Source organism: Phytophthora cinnamomi (assembly GCF_018691715.1).
Source record: "Phytophthora cinnamomi strain GKB4 chromosome Unknown Contig104, whole genome shotgun sequence".
In the NCBI taxonomy this organism is placed as follows: domain Eukaryota; phylum Oomycota; class Peronosporomycetes; order Peronosporales; family Peronosporaceae; genus Phytophthora; species Phytophthora cinnamomi.
Window position 1 is genome coordinate 973,228 of NW_027151037.1, and position 27,738 is coordinate 1,000,965.

A 27,738-nucleotide genomic window follows, 5' to 3' on the forward strand; every position below is an offset into this window, starting at 1 on the left:
TGAAGACGATACTGCAGCGCTGCTGCTGCTGGTAGCGGCGATGATGGAAATGTTTGCAGTGCTACTCGAGGCAGCCGACGCACCCGACGATACGGCCGCGCCATCGACCAGGTACACCCGGAAAAGTGCTTCGTAGGGAAGGACATTAGCACGAAAATGTACGTGGTTGACGAGGCGGCTGCATCGCCGTCGTCAGCCTCAACTAGCAGTGATAATGTAGCACCTACAACACCAGTACCAACACCTCCATCAACAGCAACACTACTACTACTACTACAACCAACGCAACCACCACTACTAATACCACCTCGTCTTCGACAGCAATTTAGGTCGTGCACTCAACGTCGGTGTTCACCGTCCTGGCTGATGTGAGCGCTTTCGCTGCGATCTACTAGGTATTGACGAGGAGAATGAAGGCCTAGCACAAATAGCTCTACAGCGATGCATACATGAACACCATTGCATGATCGAATACAGCGTACAATTATGATCAGAATGCCCTTGCTTCGAGTGCCATAGTTTGGGCGTCGAGGAAGGCTTCGCTGGTGTCATCTGGCGGCGAGTAGTCACAGCTCTCCTCGTTGTAGTCGCACTCGCGATAATCGACCGTCTCAGGACACCAGTCGTCGCAGTTGTACGGGTCGTCCAAGATCACGCGTGTTCTTGTCTGCAGCCCGAGATCATCGCAACCAGTTGTCCAGTCGGACCATTCCCCCATCGTGCACTCCAGCCCGCGGCACGATCCTTTCTCGATTAGCGCTGGGCAAGCCGTGCCACCGTTGCTCGCTTGCGTCACCACCTTGCGCGTTCGTGATCGTGTACCAGTACGCGTCGTACACTTGGTCCAGGCTGTCCAGTCACCAACAACGCAGTTCACTGGTGTTGCCACCGTGCACGAGGCTGTGTCCGTCAAATTCAGGCACCCTGTTCCGCCGTAGAGAGGCGCTACCGTGATGTTTCGCGTACGAATCCAAGTCGACGTGGAAGCGTCGCACGATGACCATGAGCTCCACGAGCCAACCTCGCAGTTGACGGGGTCACAAGCTGCTGTCTCCGATAAGGGCAAACACGTCACTCCGTCGTAAAGCGGCTGCGTTGTCACTGTACGAGTCCGGGTCTTTAGCCCAGATGTAGCGTCGCAAGCTCCAAAAGCACTCCAGTCACTGACTTTGCAGTCGATGGGCTCGCAGAACCCTTGCTCCGTTGCGTTCGGGCACGCACTTCCTCCATACATTGGTGCGACTTGAATCGTACGTGTCCTCATTTTGCTGCCGGTCACCGGATCACAGGACGTCCACGACCCAAACTCGTTCATGACGCAGTCCACACCATCGCAAGGTGCTGAATCGGTCAGCACTGGACAAGCGGCACCATTGTATTTGGCCTGCTGCAGTATATCGCGGTGGCGTGTCTTGTTCCCTGTGGTCGTATCGCACGCCCCCCAAACACTCCAATCACTAACGACGCAGTTGACAGGATCGCAGGTTGCGTTTTGGGAGAGATCGGGGCACACCAGTCCTCCGTACAATGGAGGGGCATTAATCTGACGAGACCGAGTCTTGACCCCGACGACATCGTTGCACGGTCCATAGTCAGTCCAGTTGCTTACCTGGCAGTCCACTGGTGTTGCAGTCTCGGATTCGTTGGTGGCATCACAAGCCAAACCGCCACGAACCGAATGCTGAAGAATTGCTCGAGTTCGTGTCCGAATTCCCGTGACCGGGTCATACGCGCTCCAAGACCCCCAAGTATCAAGCACGCAATTCACCGGAGGACACGGAATTGTTTCCGTGAGCGGCTCGCAAGCTTTACCGCCGTAGAGGGGATTCTGCGTGATCTGTCGAGTGCGTGACTGGGTGGCATCGGCATCTGTACAGTTGGTCCAGTCGCTAAAGATCCCAACAATGCACGGCACAGGATCGCAAGGTGCATCCTGTGTAAGGTCTGGGCACTTGCATCCACCGTACAAATCGATCTGCTTCACACGCCTAGATCGTGTCTTGTTTCCAGTAGTGGCGTTGCACGAACCCCAATCGTCCCAGTCGTCCACCTGGCAATCCACTGGATCACACGACTTGGTTTGAACAGTTTCGGGGCAGCCGATACCTCCGTAAAGCGGAGCTTGGAGTACAGGACGAGTTAGTGTTCGACGTCCTGAGCTTGAATCGCATGCCGACCACGTAGTGTCCCAGTCGCCCACCACGCAGGGCACCGGATCGCAATTTGCGATCTCTTCCAGTGCCTCGCACGCAGTTCCCCCGTACAACGCGCGTTGCGTAATTTGGCGTGTGCGCGACTTTTTACCACAGCTCGAGTCACAGGAAGTCCAGCTCGTCCAGTCGCCCACAGCGCAGTTCACGGCGCCACACGGAACATCTTCGCGAGTGGCCCCACATACCAAACCTCCATAAAGCCCTGGTTGAATAATCGACCGTGTGTGAACCGAACTTGTGTCGGTGCCATCGCTATTGCAAACGCTCCAGTCGGACCAGGGCCCCATGATGCAGTCAACCGGATCACAGACAGCCGATTCTTCCAGGGCTGGACATTCGTTTCCACCATACATCGGTTGAGTCGTGACTGTGCGCCGATGCGTCTTGGTCTGAGAAGTAGCGTTGCAGCTCTCCCAAGACCCCCAAGGATCCACCACGCAGTGAATCGGGTCACATAGCAAGTCGTTCATCAAATCTGGGCAAGGCGCACCGCCGTAAAGCGGACTTTGGACCACAGTACGATTCTTCGTCTTCTTGAATGTCACGAGGTCACACGCGCCGTAGTCGCCCCAGTCGCTAACCTTGCAGTTCACTGGATCACACGCGATGGTATCATTGAGTGAAGGACAATCGGTGCCTCCATGTCGGGGGACCTGGGTCACTGAGCATGTGCGAGTGTGCAGTCCTGTAGTGGCATTGCAGAGACCGTAGTCACTCCACGGCCCAACTACACAATTGATCGGAGCGCAAGGCACGTCCTGTGTGAGGTCAGGACATGGAGTGCCGCCATAGAGCGGCTGTTGCGTCACATTTCGGTAGCGGTGCTGCTGGGGGTCGTCGGTATCGCACGAAGTCCACTCAGACCACTCACTCATTGCGCAGCACACTGGATCACACGGTTTTTGCTGGACCAAAGGTGGGCACGCTAAGCCACCGTACAGTGGTTGCTGAATAACTGTGCGAGCCTGCGTCCGATTCCCTGTGGTGGCATTGCAGTCGCTCCAGTCACTCCAGGCGGATACCGCGCAGTTTACGGGCTCGCAAGGCCCCTCCGATACCAGCGGGGCGCATACAGCACCTCCATACAGAGGCAGCTGCAGGATTGCCCGATGCTTGAAGCGCTTCCCACAGGTATTATCGCACGCGCTCCAGTCGCCCCAGTCCTGATCGACAACGCAATCCACTGGATCACACGATGCCAAGTCCTCAAGTGCGTCACAGGCCGTACCATTCCGCTGAGGAGGTCGCGTTACGTCACGCGAACGTCTTTTGGTCCCAGTGTTCGAGTCGCAAGCCTGCCACGAGCTCCAAGCACTAAGCTCGCAGTTCACCGGTGGACACGCTCGAGTTTGTTGAAGTACATCGCACTCGGCACCTCCACGAACGGCATTCTGAACAATTGAACGCTCACGGGTTTGAGTCGGCGTGTAGTCTGTACAGATACTCCAGTCACCCCAGTCGCTGAGGATGCAGTCAATTGACGGACAGTCCAACGACTCTGTCAACCACGGGCAGTCGACGCCCCCGTAAGCGGCAGGCACGAGAACAGCGCGTAATCGCGTCGTGGTGGCGTTATCCAGTCTGCACGGACTCCAGTCCGTCCAATTCCCCACAGAGCAGTCCACCGACGGACAAACCGCTGACTCGGTTAGATCGGGGCACTCAGCACCACCACGCACAGCTGGTTGGACGACGGTGCGGTTCCGAGTCTTTGAGTATCCGTTAGTGTCGGCATAGCAGTCACTCCAGTCACCCCAGTCACTCACCGTGCAGTTAATGGCCTCGCATGGCTGCTCGTCTTTCAGTACAGGACACATCAGTTCTGCAGCAATATCGTCCATATCAGAATCGCCACAGGTCGACGGAGGCGGCGGCTGCTGTACAACGGTGCGCGTACGAGATCGAGTCGGGGTGTCTGCTGTGCAAATCGCCCAGTCGCCCCACTCGCTCACGATGCACTTCTGACAGCTTCGCGTCTGTGTGAGTGGCGGGCAAGCTTTGCCACCGTTCGCAGCTTGCACACGAACCGTTCGTGATCGAGTCTGGGTATTGGAAGCAACGTCACAGTCACTCCAAGGACCCCACACGGTCACACCGCAGTTTACCGCCTTGCAATCCGCGACTTCTTCAAGTGGTGGGCACAATGCACCTCCCCCACGAGGTGTTTCTTCACATTGACGAGTACGCTGTCGCTTGCCATTAGAATCACACGCGCCGTACTCAGACCACCCGCTCACTTTACAATCTCTCGGAGCGCACGGGTCCGTCTGAGAAAGCGGTGGACACGCCTTCCCCTCTCCTTTCGGCTGAACCAGGATAGATCGGTGTTTTGTTTGCGTCCATGTGGCTTCATCACAAGCCCCATAGTCACCCCAGCACGAAACCTGGCAATCGACGTTGTCACTGCACGGTTTAGTCTCCGTTAGTGTCGGGCATGATTTTCCGCCGTCGTCCTTTTGGAGCACTCTACGCGACCGCGTCTTGGTGTTTGTGTTAGGATCACATGTACCCCACGCACCCCAGTCGCTCACGGTGCAGTCCACTGGCCTGCAATTCTGCGTGTCTTCAAGTGGAGGGCACTCCGCTCCGTTGCCGGATCGCGGGGTGAGCACCGGACGTGTGCGCGTACGGGTGAATTTGCGACTTGAACAGCAGCCCCAGTCACTCCAGTCACCGACTCGGCAGTCGATATTTGGGCTACAGCTACGAGTTTGCTGGAGATCCGGGCAAGCCTTCCCGCCAGGGCCCGCGGTTTGAGTCACATTGCGAGTACGCGTTTGGGTACGGGAGGCTGGATCACAAGTCGAGTAGTCCGACCAGTCCCCAACTTCACAGTTCACCCGCTTCGGACAACAGGGCTGCGAGTCTTGAAGCGCTGGGCAGCATTTGCCACCGTTTTTCGGCTGTGTGATGACAGACCGGTTGCGCACGCGCACGAGGAGGCTGGAGTCGCAAACACCCCAGTCACTCCAGTCACTCACGACACAGTCCACCTTCGGAGCTGGCCTCTCCTCCATCAATGCCGGACACACAGCGCCACCATCGGGCTGCTGCAACACTGTGCGGAATCGGCGCTCCTTCTGTTCATTGCCGTCGCAGGGCGTGAACGGCGACCAGGAGCTAACGCTGCAGTCGACGGGCACGCATGCTTGCACTTCTTCGAGCTTGGGGCACGCGGCGCCGCCAAAGTTTGGTGATGTGATAACGGAGCAACGCCGTGATCGCGTTTTGGTGGTCGGATTGCATCCGCTCCAGGAAGTCCAGTCGCTCACCTTGCAGTCTACAGGCTGACAGGCTTCTTCTTGAATAAGCATCGGACACTCGAGACCTCCGTAGGCACAAGGTGTCGTCACACTTCGACGGCGCATGCGCGTACCGCTCGTCTTGGAGCAGTCGCTCCAGGTACCCCAGTCGCTGACTTGACAGGACACGGGAGCGCAGGCTACTGCCTCAGTCAACGCTGGGCATGGTGCACCACCGTCCTGAGGAGAAGTCAAGACTACGCGAGAACGGGAACGCTGCTTCGTGACAGGATCACACGACGAATAGGGACCCCAGTCGCCCACTTTGCAGTCCACTTTGCAAGTTGGCACGGTTTCTTCGAGGGCAGGACACGTTTTGCCACCGTCAGCGTCGCGTAAAACTGTTCGTCGGCGGCATTTTGTCGCCCCACGGAGCTCATAGGGCCCCCACGGACTCACTTGACAGTCGGTCGGGTTGCAGTTTTGCTGGTCCACGAGCGGCGGGCACACTGTGCCGCCGTACTTGGCTGGGCTCACGATAGTTCGGGTGCGTTGACGTACACTTGAGGCTGTGCAAGATCCCCAGGCAGCCCAGTCACTCACTTGGCACGATTCAGGTTCGCATGGAGCTCGATCCTCGAGTACAGGGCACGCAGCACCATCGCCCACCGGCTGCAGCGTGATCGTTCGCGTCCGTTTGCGAGTCACAGTGGCAGCATCACATGCCCCGAACGAGCTCCAGGCGCTCACTTGGCAATCACCACAAGCCACCAGCTCCACTAACGCCGGACAAGCCGCACCGCCATCTTGTGGCTGCGTCACAACCGTGCGAGTGCGTCTGCGTTGAGTCCCAGGAGGACACACGCCAGCTCCGTTGGCGTCCCAAACCCATTTGTTCACTTGGCAGTCCACAGGCTGGTACTGCACCTCTTCTTGCAGCGGTGGACACGCTGCGCCTCCATCACAAGCTTGGATCACCGTCCGCGAGCGCCGCTTGTAGCGCAGCCCGTCTGTATTCTTGACGAAGTACTCGTAAGGGCTCCAGTCGCTGACAGTGCAGTCTTGAGGCACACAAGCTTGAGTATCAACGAGCGGTGGGCAGGCTGCTCCTCCGTAGCACGGCGTCGTCACCACAACGCGAGTGCGTTGACGCTGCAACGTCTTCGAGTCGCAGGAACCCCACGACGTCCAATTCCCCACAACACAGGGCACTGGATCACACGGCGTCGTATCCACGAGCGTTGGGCAGTCTGCTCCACCGTTGACCGTTGCCGTGACCACCGTCCTCGACCGCGTCTTGGTGCCCGTGAGCGGATTGCACACGGAGAAGTTGCTCCAGGCGCTCACCACACAGTCGACACACGTCACCGTCTCCTGCAGAGCAGGGCAGTCTTTGCCTCCGTCTTGTGGCTGCGTCGTGACAGTTCTCGTGTGTCCTCGGAGCTTCGTCGTGGGGTCACACACCCCACTCCAGGCCCACGCGCTCACGACGCAGTCCACAGGGTTGCACGGCACCTGCTCGACGAGCGGGGGACAGGGCAACCCGCCGTCAGGTTGGCACGTCACCACGCGCGAGCGAGTCTTGATCGCCCCCGAGATCTTGAACGCGCTCCAGGGCCCCACCGCGCAGTCCACGGGCACACAAGCTTGAGCATCCACGAGCGCTGGACACACCGCGCCTCCGTAGAGCGGGAACGTCTGCACGGTTCTCGTGCGGGACTTGGCCTTGAGCAGGCAGGTGCTCCACGGCGTCCAGTCGGTGACGGTGCAGTTGACGGGGTCGCACGGCACGCTGTCGGAGAGCGCGGGGCAGGCGCCGCCGCCGTCCTGCGGCTGCACCGTGACGGTCCGCGTGCGCGTCTTCCAGCCCGTGAGCGGGTTGCACGAATAGTTGCTCCAGGGCCCGACCTGGCAGTCCACGCGCACGCAGGGCTGCGAGTCCTCCAGCGGCGGGCACGGCGCCCCGCCGAACAGCGGCCACACGAGGACGTTGCGGCGCCGGGTCTTGACCGTGGAGTAGGCGATGGAGCAGCCGCTGAAGTCGCCCCAGGGCCCCACCTGGCAGTCGACGGGCGACAACGGCCACGACTCGGGCTCGGCCAACGCCCCGGGCAATGTCGTTGCGGCTGCTAGCGCCAACCAGGCGAGCCGGAAGGAGCTCGGCGGCATGGAGACGGAAGCTTCTGGTGCAGGCGGCGGATGGGATCGCTACGCGGGACTTGATGGGTCACCGATCGGCCGACTCGGCTCTCAAGTAGCGGGACGTGTTTTCACGAATGCAGGCAGGCAGGAGAGAGGAATCTTGGCGCCCGGATGCGTGTCAGCCGTCCGTCGGGGACTTTGACGGCCATGGGGCGAGATATCCCGCCGTTTCTCGCCCTTGACACGCATGAACAGTCGCTGGATCGGTGACGGCCACAGGCCGCGATCTTGTCGTGGTCACCGCAAGTGGCGAGGGCCAAAGGCGCGCATGGCACTTGAGTGAGCGATGCCACCAACTCCTTCGCTGGAGTGCGGGCGACTGGTGTCTGCCATCAAATCGCCGATGGCCATGCGCAACCCGAAAATAGGGCAGATTTGATACTCGATACAGCAGGCCATGCGACCGCAGGAAAGCGCAGCGAGCACGAAGTACAGGTATTATTACATACTTGCTCGTTCGGCGACGGAGGCACCGATCCGGCGCTTGCTCGGCGTTCGCCCCAGCTATCGCCCCGGCAGAAAAAATGCTCTTGGACAAAAGTGTACGCGACGCGGGACTCGAACCCGCAACCCCCAGATTCGAAGTCTGATACGCTATCCATTGCGCCAGCCGCGCTTGCTGGTCACCACCGATGCAAAAAAAGGAAGGAAAAAAAAACAAGTTATGCATGCCGTAAAAATATAAACCGGAAATCAAAGTAATTTGGTTTGATTCAAAGCCGAGAGTGCCGCTGGAAACGGTCGAGACTACAAGTCACTGGGTGGTTTAAACCAGCCGTACTCGAGGTCCGTCTCGAAGTTGGCATCGTTGAACGGGACTTGAATGTCCTGCCCGAAGTTCGCCGTCTCCAGGCCCTTGCGCGCCTCGTCCGTCAGCTGCGACCAATGGATGAGGTCTTGGAAGTCGCCCACGTTAAAAGCGACATCGATCGTGTGGTACCTGTCGAATGTGACGTTCCCAGAGTACTCCATCTGAGGGTGCGTGCCGGTCATGGAGTCCTCTGCCATGTCGGCAGGATGATACCCCACGTTAATTCATTCCACCCCGAGCTACTGCGACACCGAGCAGCGTTTGATTCGCCACTGCCGGGTTGTTGAGCCAGACGATGACGTTGATCTAGTCGTGGCGTACGGTGGGATTGGGGTTTCGGTCACTTGAGTTCTTAGGAAAGTACCAAGCGTATATGATGACCCAAATGTCGCGGTACCACGCAGACCGGCTGTAGACTTGCGAGCCCAAGGTCGGCCCCTTGCACTCAGCGTCGGACGCCTTGGGGTCCAACCCTCCGCTCGTGTCGCCGGCAGCATTCACAGCAGCGTACGAGTGGTAGCCGCTCGTGATCAATAGACTTGGTTTGTACTTGATAGCAGCCTTTTCGGAGATCGTTTTGGGCTCAGGTTCGGGAAATGGTTGCACGTTGTCGTAGTCGATGACACCAGCGCTCACTGCACCAAGTGCTGAGAGATTTAAGCCACCAGAACCCACACACCAGGCTTGAGGCTTGCTCTGGTGGGGATGCATGTGGCTATCCGACCCATTTCGGGACCGGGTTCTGATACCCCTCATTACACTATGGGGCATTTTTCGGCACTCGGGGCCTCCAGCCCACCCAACTATCCTACACCGGGGTGCGGGTTGGCAGGGCGGACCACTCCACGGAGTGGCTGCTCGTCCAAGATATTGCCTATCTCCGGCCTCCGTGGAAAGTCCCGCACTCGGCGGGGATCGATCCCGGTACCTCCCGGTCTCCGCGTCAGGGTTTGACCACTGGCCCACGGGGATCGGTTGCACCAAGTGCTGATAGCGCCATGGCTAAACGCAGACCATGTTTCATCGCGACGACCGGAAGATTGGTGACTGGTACTGGTGGTCGTGTGCTCTTTGCGGAGAATTGGAAAGTGATTGAATATGCCTTGCGCCCGTACCAGCTCTATCAGGTCTTGGAGTCCAAATATTGGACAGACTGCCAATCGATACGGTACATTCACTACCGTTCTTCACATTATGCGTTTCGACGACAGGGCAATATTGTACACATGCGTATCAGTTTTTAAACTACAGGTACTGAGTAGTATTCATGCAATGAGTAACTTTTAGGCATCACTCAATGGAAAACACCTTTTATACTATTTACTGAATGATTATTGTTAGTTTGATTTCTGGTTAGGTACATTACAGTCGTCCACTCTAGCTAACGACTCGTCCAGCAGTAGCCTACACAGCTTCTGTTGGCGTTGTTGGATCCAGATAATTGATTTCGGTCTTGTATATGTTAGACGTATTTATTTACAGTAGACTTGTGCAGATGTAACTTAGATAAATACGTACGGGGCTTCCTGCACAATTGATGCACAGCGGCAACCTGTTGTACAACGTGATCGCTTGGCTCACTCTGGCTTCATCTATCCGGAGCAAACAAGACGATCCCATCTCAAAGTAGTTCATTAGATAACGGTATCGTAGATTATGGAGCAAGGAATCGTATCCCTTGAGCCTCAAGGGCCTCAACTGTTACTTCAGGTTAATTAATTGTTGCGTACTATTACGCAACGCCATGTGCTGGATGTATCTATGAAAACAAATAGTAATACATGTAATCCATACCACGAATCCGTCGACCTTACCGTCAACACCGGCACCGCCGACTAAGACAAAACTTCTTCTCTGCTTTCATTTCGTCCACCACCTCTTTGTTGACGCCGGCTGTGCTTCATCTGCCAGCGTGGAGATAAGTGTTTGTGTTGATTCGAAAGAGTTGTTTGTTCGTATTTGAAAGTGCTTGGATGAGGAAATAAGAACGAGGTAGCTAGGTAATATTGATAATGCAATAAGCAATTTGCAACAGCATCGTTTCCAATTCGCGAGATATTATGCGTTCGTTCTGCTAGCATTTCTACCAAGCGACTGCCCCCAGTGGAGCCACTTTGTGGTAAGGCAGCACAAAAACTGTCCGATCCAGCCCCGCTCGAGATTCTTTTCGAAGTTGGGGTTATTATATGGGAGAGGAATGTCCGAGTCGAAGTCCGCTGTCTCCAGGGCATTGCGAGCAATGGATGAGCGCACCGGATAATCCCCACCGTTCACGGTACCGTACACTGTACTGTAGTGCAGCTGAGTCCCCCCCCCCGCCAATGAAATAATATTGGTTAGGCTGTTCAGCCAGCTAAAGCTGTCCTCCCAGTAAAATAATATAAATACAGAAATTATTGTATTTCTCAACTGTAATTATTTACTATTTGCCTGCAAAATATTTAAATCAATATTATTGCAACTCAATATCATACCTGTTGGACGTGTATACAAAAACACACACTAAAATTCAACTAATATTTGTATTATTGCTGTTTTCATTATAATTATATATTACTGGCCCCTTGAATATTGCAATGATTATTAAAGGAGATTTTCGCGTGCAATGCAAATTTTTATTTTATTTTCCGACCCCTGCACTCTCTACTATCCTACCCTAGTTGAGCAAGAGTAGAGCTGGAAGTAGCGACGTCCGGTTGCAGCGCTGTCCGTCTCGACTTACAGCACGGTTGCGCCAACTACTGCCGCTGATGTGCAGAGCAGCGCCAACGAGCCGAATAACAGGTTCGACGCTCCTGAGGTCACAGATGACCCCGTCGTTGCGTTTGTAGTCGCCGGAGTTGTCGTTGCTGAGGTCGTACTAGCCGTATCATTGGTCGAGGAGCCTAGCGAATCTGAACCCGACGTCGTCGTATCCAGCGGTGCTGTTGTTGATGATGAATTAACCAAGTAGAACTTTGCGCTGTATGATGAACTGCTATCGCCACTGCCGAGCATCACCACGCACTCACCAGTATTGAGGTCGGACTTGGGCACTGGCTCAAGATGATAAAACGCGTTTGGCCCTCCACACTCGTCGTCGGTACCCAGAACCTCCACTGTGCCGTTGCTATTCACCACTGTTGTCATGGACCACGTCCTGCCGTCGTCTTCGTGAGCGACATGGCAACTACCATCGGCTAGGAACGCACGGGTCAACATCGGCTGAGCGCAGTTGATGTCGTTGAATTCTTCTGTCACGACGTACGGGGAGCCATCGAATGCCGTGTTCAGGTACTCGGTTGCATTGGGAACGCAAAACATTGAAATGCCCGAGCCCTGGTAAACCTTGCAGCCGCTTTGGTCCTCGCACTGCCCGCTGATGACGTTCGCGAGCAACATCTTAGAACACCCCGAGTCCTCGTAGTAGGCGCCCACACTGTCGGTGCCAGCTGCAGTGTTGATCATCATGATAGCCAAGCCAGCAGCGGCAGGTCGCAGGATCTTCATGTTGAGCTTGGCAGGGCTGATGGGCGAAGAACGGGCTTGTGTGGCTGCGGTTTGGATACTGAGCCTTGGACCGGAGTGGGAAGACGGCAAGGACGAAGGACGAGGTGACTTTGTCGACGTTACGCCTCCCCTCCGAGTCTTGTTTGCCGAGCCGTTGAGGGCCTGAACTGGAGGCGCATGGGGGTGCGTGGCGCTATTCCTGTGCATTAGCGTCAACGTCATTTACAGGCAACAATCACTCCGACCTACTTCAACTTGACAATCACTCATGCCTGTCAAAAATGCGCTGAAGATCGCACCCTTTCGTGGGCGACTGCTCAGGGGCAAAATCTTTGCGAACGACCGTTCATGCTTGTCATCGGTGGCTTTGACCAGCAAGACAAACACTCATGCCTATCATCGGACGGTTGGCACGCAGCGGAGGAAAAGATCGCGCTTTGACAAGCATCAAGGACCCGAGGTGCAAGGCTCCGTCGCCAGTGGCCTCATTCCCGAAAACGCCGAGTTCGAGTCACGTCCAAGGCTCTCAGCGGTCAACAACAAGTCCCCCGCAGTGTCCCCAACGTCAATTCAAGTCGAGTCGAGCCAACTGTCAACCTGACACCCGCAGCGTGAGGCATGCACCTGGACCCCTTCCGCCTCGCCGCCTTGGCGCTGGCGCTGATGACCTCGTCGCGCGGTGCTTCAGCTGAAGGGGACACCTTCTGGGGGCCCCTTGGAGGGACCTCCGCCTATGGCACCTCCGCCTATGGCACCTCAGCATATGGCACCTCAGCCTATGGCACCTCTGCTTATGGCACCTCCGGCACCTCTGCCTACGGCACTTCTGGTACCTCTGCCTATGGAGCCTACGGGGGGTTTAACGTCGGCGGCACTGTGTCCAGCATCATCCAGAATGTCCTTCCTCCAGTCGACTGCCAAGTGGGGCCCTGGAATGACTACGTCGGCTGCTATTCCGCCTACTCCTCCACCAAGACTCGCCGTCGGTCTGTGATTGTCTGGCCCCTCAACAACGGAGCGGCCTGCCCTGCCCTCGAAGACACTCAGCCGTGCATGCCCCAAGACTGCCAAGTCGGCCCTTGGTCCGCCTACACCCAGTGCGATGCGTTGTGCGGCAAGAAGACCCGCACACGCGCCGTGATTCTGCCGGCCCAAGACGGAGGCGCGGCCTGTCCGTCACTAGTCGACACGGCTCCCTGCGACCCCATCAACTGCGTTGTGAGTGACTGGTCTCCGTGGAGCACCTGCCTGCTGGCCAAGAAGACTCGCTCGAGATACGTGCAGGTCTGGTCCCAGTACGGCGGCACGCCCTGTCCGGCGAACCTGCTCGACGTGCAGCCTTGCACCCCGGTGGACTGCGCTGTGACTGATTGGAGCCCGTGGAAGATCATCGGTCTCAAGAAGACGCGATCCCGGGACATCACCTGTCCGGCTGATGGGGGCAAACCCTGTCCAGCGTTGGTCGAGGAGGCGGTGTGCAACCCCGTCGATTGCGTGGTGAGCGCGTGGTCCTGGAGCGGATCGTGTGACCCCACTACGAAGCTCCGAACACGAACCCGAGGCATCGTCACCGCCGCTCAAGACGGCGGCAAGGACTGCCCTGCTCTGCAGGAGACCGTGACGTGCATCGACTGGGTGGTGAGTGCCTGGAGCGGCTTCTCCGTCTGCAACCCGCTCACGGGCACCAAGACGCGAACGCGGACGGTGGTCACGGCAGCGGTCAACAATGGAGCTGACTGCCCGACGCTCGTGGACACCGTCCCGTGTGACCCTGTTCCCTGTGTGGTTGGCAACTGGACGTCGTGGGGTTCCTGCGACTCGAAGACGTTGCAGCGCCAACGCACTCGCGTTGTGGTGACGACGCCGTGCTACGGAGGAGCAGCCTGCCCCCCGCTCGTTGACACTCAAGCTTGTGTGCCTCAAGACTGCACTGTCAGCGACTGGAGCCCTTACGAATACTACGTCAAGAATACGGACGGGCTGCGCTACAAGCGGCGCTCGCGGACGGTGATCCAAGCTTGCGACGGCGGTGCAGCGTGTCCACCGCTGCAGGAAGAGGTGCAATACCAGCCAGTGGACTGCAAAGTGAGCAAATGGGTTTGGGACGCCAACGGAGCTGGAGCGTGCCCTCCCGGAACCCAGCGCACACGCACTCGCACGGTTGTAACCCAACCACAGGATGGCGGTGCGGCTTGTCCGGCGTTAGTGGAGCTGGTGGCTTGTGGTGATTGCCAAGTGAGTGCCTGGAGCGCGTTCGGAGCCTGCGACGCCGGAACCGTGACCCGAAGACGAACTCGAACTATCACGCTGCAGCCTATTGGCGACGGAGCTGCCTGCCCAGTACTTGAGGATATCGCTGCGTGCGAGCCTATTCCCTGCCAAGTGAGCGATTGGACTGTCTGGGGCCCCTGCACAGCCTCCAGTATTCGCCAACGCACCCGAACTATCGTCACCCCTGCCAAGTACGGCGGCACCGACTGTCCGCCGCTCGTGGACCAGCAGAATTGCAACCCAGTTGACTGCCAGGTGAGTCCTTGGGGTCCCTACGAGCTCCTTGGCGCGACAAAATGCCGCCGACGAACGGTTCTACGCGATGCCGACGGTGGCAAAGCATGTCCTGCTCTTGTGGAAACGACGACGTGTAAAAAGGTGGACTGCGTGGTGGGCGACTGGGGGTCTTACTCGGCTTGCAACCCCATCACCAAGCAACGCTCTCGCTCCCGTGTGGTCGTCACTTCCCCTCAAGACGGGGGTGCAGCATGTCCAGCTTTGATCGAGTCGGTAGCCTGCGCTCCTGTCAATTGCCAGGTCAGTAGCTGGGGCACTTGGAGCGACTGCTCTCCGATCACCGGCAAACGCACGCGTCGCCGCACTGTGACGACGCCCTGTGCCTACGGAGGCACCGACTGCCCGCCGCTTATCGACGAGGACAAGTGCCAACCTGTGGACTGCAAGGTCAGCGACTGGACGCTGTGGAGCGGATGCAACCCGCTCACCAGGACCCGCTCGCGCATTCGCTCGCTGATCACCCCAGCCAGCTACGGCGGAGCGGCGTGTCCAAACCTTCTGGAGACTCAGGTTTGCGTGCCGACGGACTGCATCGTGAGCTCCTGGTCGCCCTTCACGTCCTGTGACAACAGTAACAACGGCAGCGGCAAAGAGCGTCGATTCCGAACGGTGCTGCAGCAGCCCGACGGTGGAGCTGCGTGCCCGCCACTGATGGAGGAGCGGCCAGCGCCCAAGGTGAACTGTGTTGTGAGTGACTGGAGTGACTGGGGAGTGTGCGACCCCGTCCTGTTCGTCCGCGTGCACAACCGATCGGTGATCACCGAAGCGAAGAACGGCGGCAGGTGCTGCCCAGCGTTGCAGGGAACGCAGCCCTGCTGTCCCAAGCGCGTAGACTGCAAGGTTGGGGCCTGGTCGGACTACCCGACTTGTGACCCAGCTTCCAACACTCAAACACGCACTCGCAATGTGACTCAAGCCGCTGGTCCTGGTGGTAGAGCTTGTCCCGATCTCCAGCAAACTCGCAGCTGTACTCCGAGCGTGGACTGCCAGGTCGGAGACTGGAGCGATTGGGGAGGCTGCTCCAAGAGCAAATTGGTGCGCACTCGAACACGTCAGGTCACCGTCCCGCGAACGGGCAAGGGGGCCAAGTGTCCAGCACTGAAGGACACGCAGAGCTGCATCCCTGTGGACTGCACCGTGAGCGACTGGGGAGACTGGAGCGCCTGCGACTCGGTCGCCGGCCTCAAGACACGGACCCGAACTGTTTTGCAAGATGCCGACGGCGGCAAGAAGTGTCCGAGCCTCACGCAAACGAAGACGTGCACCACCAACGTGGACTGTCAGGTCTCGTGCTGGGGCGACTACGGAGTTTGCGATGAGTCGGTCTGGAAGCGCACCAAGACTCGGTCGATCCTCGTGCAGCCGAAAGGCAAGGGCAAAGCGTGTCCCTCGCTCACACAGACGGATGCGTGCCCACCACGAGACTGCAAGGTGAGCGGGTGGTCTCAGTACGGAGCCTGCGACGCCAACGGGAACCGCAATCGCACTCGACAAATCGTGACTGACGTCCGCGGCGGAGGCAAAGCGTGTCCGCCACTCCAGGAGACCGGTGTTTGCAGCGCCGTCAACTGTGGCGTGACAGCTTGGGGCACTTGGAGCGACTGTGACGCCACTTCCAACATGCAAACGAGATCTCGATCGATCCAAGTGCAGCCTGCGTACGGCGGTACAGCTTGTCCACCGCTCACGCAGACCCGAAGCTGCCAGAAGTGCATCGTGAGCGACTGGAGCGACTGGTCCATCTGCACGGCGGACACGCCCACGCGATTCCGAACGCGGGTGGTTGTTCAGCAGCCCCCGCCTCCGTCGACTTGCGGCAATTCTGACACTGACGACGTTGCGGTGAGTTTGCAGTGCCCTGTGCTGAGGGACGTGCAGCCGTGTGATGCCATCAACTGCACCGTGACTGATTGGGGTGACTGGGGCGACTGCAATCCCGATACCTACGTGAAGACTCGCAACCGCACCATCGTGCAGCCCGCAGTGCGTGGCGGCACCGATTGCCCCGACCTCACGGACACTGCTGTCTGCCCCTCTGTGGATTGTGTCATGGGGGACTGGACGGACTGGAGCCCGTGCGGACTGAACGACCTCATGTCGTCGCGTTCACGTCAAGTGCTGGTGCCTGCTGCATTTGGAGGCGCCGAGTGCCCGTGGCAAATGGAGGGCGTCGACTGCCCGTCCATTGACTGCGTTCTCAGTGACTGGACGGACTGGAGCATCTGCACGGACGACACACCGACACAGACTCGCGAGCGCTCAATTGTCCAGGATGCTGTTCGAGGAGGAGCTGCGTGTGACGTTTTGGCGCAGTCTCGCACGTGTCCTCCCGTGAACTGTGAACTGAGCGACTGGAAGGCGTGGCAGGTGTGTGATGCCAAGACGGGAACGAAAACGCGCACGCGGGACATCACACGATCTCCTCAGCGCAACGGAACGGCCTGCGACGCGCTTCAAGACATCCAGCCTTGTGACGCTGTGGATTGCATCGTCGACCCGAACTGGGGCGACTGGAGCGCGTGCGATAACACCTGCGGCAAGCGCTACAAGAACCGACAGATCCTGCAGAACCCGCTGTATGGCGGCGTTGCTTGTGCTGCTCTGGTGATGGAGGGCCCCTGCGAGCCTGTGAATTGCGCCGTGTCCGCGTGGAGTGACTGGAGCGACTGTGATGCATCTACTGGCATGCGCACGCAGACTCGCAACGTCACGCAGCAGGCTTTGTATGGCGGTTTGCCGTGTCCTGCGCTGGTCCAGCAGAAGCCCTGTGATCCAGTGTGCTGCACTGTGAGTGAGTGGTCTCCGTGGACATCCTGCGATACCGACGACCCACAGCAGCACCGCTACCGAAATGTGACGCAACAGCCGCTCTATGGCGGCACTCCGTGTCCTGACCTCACGCAGGACGTAACTTGTCCTCCGATCAACTGCGCTGTCGGACTGTGGAGCGACTACGGGCTCTGCGACGCTAGTTCAGGTCTGCGTACTCGCACACGCTCGGCTACACAGGTACCTCGACATGGAGGCGCTGACTGCCCAGCTCTCAACAGCACCATCGCCTGTGATCCAGTGGACTGCAAGGTCAGTGACTGGAGCGACTATGGCGCGTGCGACGCCGTGACGTTCAAGAAGACGAAGACTCGCACGGTGGTGCAGCAGCCGCTTTACAACGGTGCGCCTTGCCCCGATCTGACCAACGACTTGCTGTGTGATCCGATTCACTGCGCCGTGGGCCCGTGGGGGGCTTGGGAGAGCTGCGACGCTACATCGCAAACCAAAACGCGTCGGCGAACCATCACTACGCAGCCGAAGTATGGCGGGTGTGCGTGTCCAGCATTGACCGATTCGGCGGCTTGCGATCCGGTGAACTGCGTCATGGGACCCTGGTCTGACTGGAGCATTTGCAATGCTGACGGCACCGACACCAGCTCATTCCGAACGCGGTCGGTGGTGCAGCCTGCGCTTTATGGCGGCTCTGCATGTGGAGCCACTCGCGAAGAAGTGCCATGTGGAGCTGTGAACTGCGTCGTGGGCAACTGGACGGGCTGGTCGAGCTGCGACGCAAGCTGCGGCAAGAAGTCTCGCACTCGTCAAGTCACGCAGCGCGCGTTGTACGGAGGAGCGGCATGTCCTGCTCTAGAGGACCTCGCGAATTGCGATGCAGTGGACTGCGTGGTGGGCGACTGGGATGCGACGTGGTCGGCTTGTGACTCGAACTCGGGGCTCCGTACGCTGACTCGTCCAGTGCTACAGGCAGCGCTCTACGGCGGCAAGGCTTGCCCCGTGACCATCAAGACCAAGTCGTGTGACCCGGTTGACTGTACTGTGAACGACTGGCAGAGTTGGGGTGTCTGCAACGCTGATACTGGGAAAAAGACACGCGTGCGCACTGTCAAGCAGGGCGACCTGTATGGAGGATGCAAGTGCCCCGACCTCACTCAGGACGCACCCTGCGACCCTGTTCCGTGTACCGTTGGGCCTTTCAGTGACTGGACAAACTGCACAGACGCCGATGCAACCACGTCGCGCACTCGGCCGATCACGCAGATTGCTCTCTACGGCGGTGATGCTTGCCCCTCGCTCACGGAGACTGCCGCCTGTCCTCCTGTGGACTGCGTGCTGGATTCGTGGGGACCTTGGAGTGACTACGACGCTGTCACTGGAGTCCGTACGAGAACTCGAACTGTCCTCCAGCCGTCGGTGCGTGGTGGATCGCCGTGCGACGTCACCTTGGACTCGCAGACTGCGCCGCCTGTGAACTGCCAAATGGGCAACTGGACCGAGTTCGGCCCGTGCAACGACGTCGCCGGGGTCAAGACTCGGTCTCGCCCGATAATCGTTGCTCCGAAGTACGGCGGACTCGCATGTCCTGATCAGTTCCAGAACACGACCTGCGACGCGGTGAATTGCGTGGTGAGTGAGTGGAGTAGCTGGGGAGCGTGCGATTCAAACACCGGCAACAAGACTCGCCGTCGCGATATCCTGCAGAAGGACAAGTACGGTGGCGCCTGCTGCCCGACACTCACAGACTCGGCTCCTTGCGATCGCGTGGACTGCGTCATGAACGACTTCGGCCCGTGGACGTCCTGTGACGCTACAACTGGGGCCAAGACGAGAACGCGCACGGTTCAAGTCGCGCCGTTGTACGGAGGAAGTGCGTGTCCGAGCACTACGGAGCAGGGATTCTGCAACCCCATCGACTGCAAAGTCAGTGACTGGAGCGCTTTCGGAGCTTGCAACACTACATCGGGACTGAAGACTCGCACGCGCACGGTGACCACGCAACCGCTTTACGGTGGAGCAGCGTGTTTGCCTCTCACAGATTCGGCGGCCTGCGATCCTGTCAACTGCCAGGTTGGCGCGTATGGCTCGTGGTCGGCATGCAGCGCAGCGACACTGACCTCGACGCGTACGCGAAAGATCATCGTCAGTCCGGCGTACGGCGGCATCGATTGTCCGTGCTTGACTGAGACGTCCCCGTGCAAGATGCCAACGCCGACGAACTGCACAGTTACTGCGTGGTCGGACTGGACCAAGTGCTCTAGCCGGAGCGGCACGAGGACGCATACTCGCAAAGTGGTGACGGCAGCGACCAACGGAGGCACGGCATGTCCTGCATTGAGTGAGACCGGTTCGTGTGCTGGGCTGACGTGCACGATGGGCGCTTGGTCGAGCTGGACGACTGGCTGCGATAGTTACGGCATGCAGACCCGAACGCGCGTGATTCTGGATGACCCATACACGTGCAGCGACTTCTGCGAAGCTACTATGGACTGGCGCGCGTGCACCTACAGCAACTCGACCAACGACTACTCCCCTCCTGCGGCGAGCCTCCTCCTCGCTAGTGGTGAGATGGCTCTGGAAGCTCAGGCGTTTGATGAAGATGGAGACCCAAGCCACGTACAGGCATTGTATGTTTAGTTTGCATGTTTGCTTCGACCAAAGTGTAGCGTGCCGATCGCTTTACCATTTCTTTTCTCTCTCGCTACCTACTTACCCGTTCAATATATTTTTGTGAAATGTGATCCGACAAGAGGAAGGTCATGATAGTAGAATACTCCGTTTTACTACGTAGTAGGGCTTTCGTCGCATGCGACTACAAAGTCGACGTCGCTAAAACTGCAAGGCCCAGCGTTAGTGACACGGTGGGCAGAGCTGAAGTTGAAGACGATAATGCGGTGGTTATTGTGTCGCTTGCGCTGCCAGAGCCACTCGAGGAAGCAGAGGAGGTGGCATTCGTACCATAGACCAAGTAGAGTTTCGCCGAGTGAATTTCCATGGGGAAGCAGAGGCCCGTGTTGACGTTCGCTTTTGGCACAGGATCGAATACGTCCCCCCAGTCGCCAAGCTCGCACATCTTGGTCCTGCTCTTGACGGTCACAGTGCCATTTGCGCTGACGAAAACCTGCAGTGCGTAGTTGAGGCTGTTGTGGCACTTGCCGTCGGCACGGTAAACATCGGTCGACGTTAGTTGCTCGCAGTTGGTGTCGTCGTAGTGTTTCAGAAGCACGTACGGAGTGTCTCCATACGCGTCCTTGAGATATTCGTCCTGCGTATAATGGCAGAAGTCATAACGAGTGCTGTTGCCTTGCACGCCCATTTCTTCGACGCATGGTGTCGTCACGGTGCAAGGAATCGGATTGATCGTCGAGTACATGGCAGTGGATCTCTCGTCGCAGGTGGGGCTTTCGTTGACCTCATGAATGCTTGAAGTGCCTCCAGCAGCGCCAGGTCGGATCACACGGAAGAGAAGCACCAGAATCGTGGCCAAGCTGCACGGTCGGAGAAGCTTCATTGTCGAACGGCGACGGACTGCTTGAAATGGCAGTTGCCTGCCTAGTTGAACACATTGCGTCTCATGCAATGACATCATAGCGCTTCTTTTTACGTTATTTTTGCATTTCAGTACCTAGAAATAGTCGTTTTAATCCCTGTACGCTGAGCTACAGTTTTACTCCCTTAGCAGCAAAGTGCCTTTACGATGAATCCTGCCATGACTGTCACAAGTTGAACTACCAGTCTTGACTCTGCGGAACTGACGACGATAGTCGACGGAGTTGCTGCAGATGTAGTTGTAGCCGAACTGCTCGTATCTGTTGTGACCATTCCCGCTATGACCGTCGTAGTCGCTGGGATGCTTGAAGATATGTTGGCTTTGAACGAGCTCCCAGTGCCGTAGGGAACGCTGTCCCCGTTATTCAGCTGCGACGATACACCGAGTACGACGTGAACAAGTTGGCGTCGCAGCCGACATGTACCCACATCTTGCCATCCATCCATCACTTAAACAACTCGCATGTAGCCTGTTTGAAATCGGTGGCACTTGCCATCCGCCAAGAACGCCGAGTAGATCGCAGTATTCGGAGTCCCGCAGTCGTTGCCGAAGTAGTTGTCGGTGCGTACTACAAGAAGGATATTCTACGTCTGACAACTGTAGATGGGGGGGGGGGGGTCAGAGAACCTCTGTTTTGTTAAGAATTAACTACAGAGTCCAGGATTTTCTGTAGGCTTTGCCTAATTGATACGTTGTCCGGTGGCCAGCTGGGGCTAGACTCTCGAATACAACACCGACTTAATGTTTCCTTAAGTCTTGGAGGTAAGCTGTTGAACTCATACATCCCCGGGGTAATTGTACCTCGTCGCGACAGTTTGATTAAGTTCGCCGGGCCTGACACCTCGTGAATTCTGGTTGTTTCCCACATATACGAATTGAACTTGTTGAAGATGCCTGGATCATCTGGGCGTTGGGTCGCCGGCGCAGCACCTTGAATCATGACATGTACTGTGCTGGAGAGTGAGATTTGACGGAGCTGCTGCAGGGCTACTTGAAGGATTTCTCCTATCCACTCCCGTGACAACTGTAGATGAAGATGGGGGTCTAATACAACGTAGTATTTTACGAAGCTGGTGGACAAATCGGGTTTCTTTTTTTTTTTATTAAAAAAGCAGGCGTCAGTGACTTGCCGGAGGTCCCTGTTTAAATGCTCCGATCACATGCTGGTCGTAACAATCGTGAACTGGCACGACACATCAATTGATGGTTTGCTGGACACCGACACCTGCAGATCTTTGGATCCACAAAATCCCGCATCAACATCAAGATGTTCGAGACTGTGCTCGCCCCTGCCGATTTCTTTGGCCTTCCTGCAACTGGGCCATTTCAAAGTTCGCATGTTAGTTTTTCGTTCACTTCATCAATACGTAAGATACGTACCTAAACCATCGCCGACGTCGCTTTATAGTAATCTTCAAAGTGCACTCGCGAAACATCTTAACCGAGTCCACGTTCTCCAACGGAATTGACGGCGACATCCACACCGGGCCTTCAACAGTATTGAGTTGTATCGTGCTCTGTCCCTTTTTAATGGGCTCGGTTCTTGTGCGATGAACGAGCTCCCAGTCGCAGATAATGTTCTTCTTGCGCCCATATCTGCCATCGGACTTCCACAATCCGGGCGTATCCATAACGCGCAGCGAGATGCACGCACATGGAGTAAGTTCTCCTTTGAGCTTCGTCAGCTCGTCTGGATACATCCAGACATAAGCGCCATTTCTGGCAGCGCAACGCAGGTTGGATCTAAGACCAACTGTGAATTCATCGAGAGGTGGGCTGTGAAGCTTCAACAAGTCTCTAAGAAAGCCCAGGCGCGCCAACCAAGGCATTTCAGTACCATCCGCAGACTGCACTTCGCCAGGAATTAAGTTGGCCCTCTCGAGAATTGGTTTGATCGTGCAGGCTTCTCCAATTAGGCTTGATGAACCTGCAATAACAGCGGTGGTGTGGATCAGCAAGAGATACGAAGAGACACCAACTTCACCATGCCTTACCCGATAGAGCCACTCCGACGGCTGTACTGGCAACAGCAACAGGGATTGCTGAGGCCGCGATAGAGAGTATTGATATGCCGACCTACGTAATAAAAATCTTAGTATCATTGCAGTGTGCCACCCTAGGGATGAGAGGGTGTGTGCATTTCTTTACAAGGTGGAATCACCTTAATGATGCTGGCGTGCTCAGCGACAAACGTTTCAAACTCGCTAGGAACCGTAATTTGAAGTGGGTCGTGGTAACACCTGCCAGTGAGATCGCTATGCATACGTAGCTCAATGATGGACCCATCTTTCGGGTACGACAAAGTCCACACCGCAGGAAATCGACGCTTATCGCTCTCGACAATCAGTTTTTCCAGTCTCTCCAGGTAATGATTCGTGCGAAGTTGTTCAATTTTCCCAGTCTTGGCCCATGCACACTGGAGAAACCATCCAAAGTCGGGGGGCAGCCAAGGTCTAGTTTTTCGTAAACGCTCCTCATCTAGTTTGTTCTCCATTAGTAAAGTAACTGGTTGTGGTTCGTCACCAACAACGAACCGCTCGACCCCTCGGTGCGTAGGTGAGTCTAATCCCGGGTAGGCAAGCAAAACTTGTTCCATCGCAATCACAAAATACCGCATTTCTGCCCACGCAAACTCGTCGGTCAGCGCGATGACTTTAATCGTAATAGTATCACATCGCGCATCCTTATTCCCGAAGTGGATTCTAGTGGCAAGCTCTCCAAGAACAAAACTCGTCAAGAAATCCGCTTCGACCAAACGTTCAACACCCGGCTGATAGCACTGCACAACGAAATTTACATAAATCGCCTTGGAAATGCCAACAGGCAACGAATACTGCCATGTTGCGCTGCCGGACCCAATGATGTGGTGCTGTTCCTGTGTGCTCGTTCGCTGTAGTGTTGCGCTGCGATTCGAACTTGTTCTCGTCTTCCAGTAGGTGGGAACGATGATGTCACTGTCGAACACCATCTCATCGCTGATTGCATACGCCAAGGAAAACTGTCGCAACAGACGCTTAAACATCAGCACCATATCCGGTGTTAAAACGTTCCACCACGTAAACGACATGAGTAGTGTGTGCTGTAGTGTACCGTCACGACGCAGCATATCGTAGCAGTCTCCTACCCGAGTCTCATGGGTATGGCTGATAATTTCGCTGACGATGTTAAGCATAATGGTCGGGTCCAAAATGATCCAGTTCCGAACATTCGGGCCTTCGTCTTCGTCTTCGTACCACAATATGTCCCCCAATCTGTGAAGTGTTCGAAGAATCTCTTGGCACAAACGTGCGCTGTTGTTCAGTGCACCAATATCCTTCAGCAAACGGGGGATCAGAACATCTTGTGGTAGGATCAGTTGTTCAACAGACTGCCTGGTATCAGCGGGGAACGATAGCCGCATTGTGTAGATGTATTCAAGAACCTGAGAATAGGTTGGTGTCATGGGGAAGCTGAGGTCACCGTGAGCGGATATCGTATTCTGGATGGAGTCTCGTGGTAGCCGGACAGACGCGATATTTGTCGCGCTAGTTGCCACAAGATCTTGGTCAAACTCCAGTGTAAGTGCGCGTGCCACAAATTCATCCTTTAGGGGCGGGTCGCAGTAAAAAAAAAGAGGTCGCAGAAAGAGAACCCGCCAATCAAACGACCCCTCACCTCTTTTTGCATGTACACTCCCAACAAGAGGTAGCAGAGGTCTTTTGGTCTCTTTTTCTGCTAGACACGCATTGACAGATCTATCGTAACATTTGTCATTCTCTCTCGTCATGAATCCAAGCGACACGACTCTGGCATGCGCAGCGGCCTCGATATGTGTGCTTGCCGTCGTCGTCTCCGACAAACGCACGTGGCTCGAGCCTCCGCAACACCAGTACACCGTGCCGCGAGCTGACTGGGATATGATTCGGTCCCAACAAGTCTTTTCCGTGGGCTGGTTTCGACGGCATATACGCTGCACTCGTGATGCATTTGAGGAGATATGCCGCCGCGTTTCGAGTAGCTGGGCCACCGTTCTACCTCCGTTGGGAAGCAACGCAGAGGTGGACATTTCCACACGAGTTGCGATCGCTATGAATTATCTAGCACACGGAGGCTCCATGTACAAGGCAGCTAAGCTAGTTGGCCATGGGAAAACGATTGCAGTGACGTCTATCCACCAAGTGCTTGCAGTGCTGGAGACCTGGGTCGAGAGAACCATCACGCCACCGACGCGGGCGTCTGACTGGGAGCTGATTTGCAGTGAGTTTGAGCACGTCAGTGGCATGCCGGGTTTTGTTGGGGCTGTGGACGGGTGCCTAATACGAGTAAAACGTTTTGCAGACTATGACGGCTGGTACTGCCGTCGCGGGTATCCGGCATTTAACATGATGGGTGTCGTAGACCACCGCCAGCGATTCATGGCATATTCGCTACGCAACGGAGCTCAAAACGACAAATCCGTATTTAATCGATCAATTTCGCCCGCGAGATGCTCGATACAATTCCACCCGGAACACACCTCGTTGGAGACGCGGGTTATCAACTTCTCACTAATGTATTGACCCCGTATCTGATCCTCGCGGAGATGACCCGAGCCAATCGTTGGTATAATTTGGTGCACAGTCGAACACGTATTGCGGTGGAGCAGTCGTTTGGAAGGCTCAAAGGCAAGTTTAGAGTGTTCAAATCGGATCTGTCACTACAAACGCCTACAGACATGGCGTTGGTCATCAAAGGCTGCCTTGTACTTCACAACTGGATCATCGACCTCGATGGAACACCTGCACTTACTCCTGTGGCTATAGAAGACTGGATGGAGATCGACCGCGCATGGAGGGCTACAGAAGAAGTGACGGGACAGGAAAAGCCAGCTCGCGACAAGCGCGACGCAATTAGAGATTACCTGTTTGCTTGTCGCGTTGAGCAGTTCCTGCTGATGTAGTTGTAATAACAGCGTTATCAACAGTACTCTGCATGAAGGCCAATATAGCAGCGTTTACTTGACGAGATCCATCAAGGGAGGCTTGCATCAGCTGGAGTGTTTTCTGTTGATTGACAACGAGAGCGGTGATCTGTTCTTCCATTCGAGCCATCTTGGTCATAAGCGGCTGAACGTCATGAGATGTCCCGTTGGAGTTCAATCGTAAGCTTAGTGACTCGGCCATCGCCGCCACCGCGCTCGCCAGATCCATCTTACGCTTTCGAGCCTGACGCTTATTGGCCGCGCCTTCAGTGACAATGGTGCGCGGTTGCTCTTCTGGCGAGAGTGAAGCCTCCGAGGTGATGGAGCCCGTTTGACCGAAGTCACGGTTTCCCATCCCACTCAGATCGCCAAAGTACATGATCAGCGTAGGCCAGATGCTAGGATACTCGAGCGGATGTTCCGTGCTATTGCCGGTCTGGGGCTCACTGGCCTTGATGTTGTTGAATGTGGTCTTTAACCCCTGGAACTTGTTCTTGAGCTGCGAAACTTTGCATGAGCGGCGGTTCTCCTCGTTAAAATCATCTAGAATGTGAGTCCAGGCTGCAGTCAGCTGCGCTTTGCTCTTTGAGCCCTTGAAGGCGGGGCCGTACTTGTGCATCCGGAGGAACAACAGCGACTCCGCGAGGGCATCGCTCCACTCTATGCGCTCATCTGGGCTCTCCACTGTTGCCCCTTGGGCGTCTCCTAGATCGGCTGCTTCTGTGAGGCTGGCCATGCTTAACTTTGAGCAAAAGTTACACTCACTCGCATGTGAATTTCGTAAGGGAAATGCGAAAATGTGCTGTGACCCGACCTCCACTTTATTTGCAATAAAAAAACCAAAAAGAGAAGAGGTGCGACCCGCCCCTTATTGACTATGCTACTAAGTACTGGAGAATGCTGACTCGCTAACTACCGTTAGTAGAAACACGATGAGCGAGTCGATTTTTTTCGCTCTAGAGGCTCTGCCATGACACCGTTTTGGAAACTGTTCCCAGCACGCTACTAAAACGCTGTGGCGCCTGAAAACGACTATTTAGTTTCATCGATTAGCTCTCAATGCGATCATATACAGAACCGATCAGGCTTATGAACAGACCCTGACATTTCAGTACGATGGGAAATGACAGTAGAGGTGACACTTAGTGTCGGGCCGACGTGAATGCGGCGGGGCATTCACTACGCAACAGGCAAGGGCAGACACAGGTGCTGGCAGCTTCGACGTGAGGCAAGCGTTAGCGAACCCAGGTGTCGATACCTTAAGTGTGCAGTCGGCGATGGCAGATGGCGGTTCTGCGGCTCATGACGTGCTACTGCTAAGGCTACCGTCTGTAGTTCAAGTGCATCGCTCGTTTGCATCGTCACGTTCCATTGCTCTAAGTTTTGGCTCGGGTATTATGGACTTCGTAGGCTACGCACCCGCGCATTGTTGCAGTTGGACATCAAGACGACGACTACGATGATTCGGACGATTCGTGCTGCAACACGTTTGCCGTTAGCGGGCACACTAATGCCAAGGGGGACATGAAGGTGGAAGTATCCGATGACTTGGATACTCCTATTTCCAGAAGCAAGGAGAAACCGGATAAGAAACTCAAGACGGAGTTCAGCATCGCATGCTGATCGGACAAGTTTAGAATTCGTAGGACCTACAGAATCTAGCTCTCACTTTTTATTTTCCAGTCATCGCAAAGTCGAGTTCAAGTTACGTAACGCCAACGCTTACTATGCCTGTAACCGGCGGTGCGTTGGCTTTCCTTGGCCCTGCCCAGACAAAGAAGCCGGCAGATTTTCAATACGTAGAAGTTGTGGTGGTATCGGGTGACACGTCAACGGTTGTTGCTGCGGAACCCGACGATGAACTATCTACGGAGGCATTCGAAGTACCGACTAGTTTCATTGTACTCCGCTTGGTCTCCGAGATAGAGCACCGTTTATGG

The 27,738-nt window shown here is 56.3% G+C and overlaps 5 protein-coding genes across 5 annotated transcripts; 1 reads left to right on the plus strand and 4 right to left on the minus strand.

The window, feature by feature from the left end:
* Positions 1 to 490: 490 nt before the first annotated feature.
* On the minus strand, positions 491 to 7,624 carry IUM83_06100 (thrombospondin-like protein; the record flags this gene model as incomplete). The annotated part of the gene is made up of 2 exons (XM_067930281.1): positions 491 to 849; positions 6,256 to 7,624. 2 exons carry the CDS (start codon positions 7,622 to 7,624, stop codon positions 491 to 493), a joined length of 1,728 nt encoding a protein of 575 aa, XP_067782644.1.
* A 780-nt stretch (positions 7,625 to 8,404) lies between these two features.
* IUM83_06101 (necrosis inducing-like protein NPP1 type) lies at positions 8,405 to 11,957 on the minus strand (the record flags this gene model as incomplete). The annotated part of the gene is made up of 2 exons (XM_067930282.1): positions 8,405 to 8,658; positions 11,480 to 11,957. The coding sequence occupies 2 exons, from the start codon at positions 11,955 to 11,957 to the stop codon at positions 8,405 to 8,407; spliced, it is 732 nt and encodes a 243-aa protein (XP_067782826.1).
* Positions 11,958 to 12,575: 618 nt separating this feature from the next.
* IUM83_06102 (thrombospondin-like protein) lies at positions 12,576 to 19,946 on the plus strand (the record flags this gene model as incomplete). The annotated part of the gene is made up of 1 exon (XM_067930283.1): positions 12,576 to 19,946. One exon carries the CDS (start codon positions 12,576 to 12,578, stop codon positions 19,944 to 19,946), a length of 7,371 nt encoding a protein of 2,456 aa, XP_067782646.1.
* A 456-nt stretch (positions 19,947 to 20,402) lies between these two features.
* IUM83_06103 (uncharacterized protein) lies at positions 20,403 to 20,682 on the minus strand (the record flags this gene model as incomplete). Its single annotated transcript, XM_067930284.1, has 2 exons — positions 20,403 to 20,460; positions 20,540 to 20,682. The coding sequence occupies 2 exons, from the start codon at positions 20,680 to 20,682 to the stop codon at positions 20,403 to 20,405; spliced, it is 201 nt and encodes a 66-aa protein (XP_067782645.1).
* A 1,333-nt stretch (positions 20,683 to 22,015) lies between these two features.
* Positions 22,016 to 22,490, minus strand: IUM83_06104 (uncharacterized protein; the record flags this gene model as incomplete). The annotated part of the gene is made up of 2 exons (XM_067930285.1): positions 22,016 to 22,175; positions 22,240 to 22,490. The coding sequence occupies 2 exons, from the start codon at positions 22,488 to 22,490 to the stop codon at positions 22,016 to 22,018; spliced, it is 411 nt and encodes a 136-aa protein (XP_067782828.1).
* Positions 22,491 to 27,738: the final 5,248 nt, after the last annotated feature.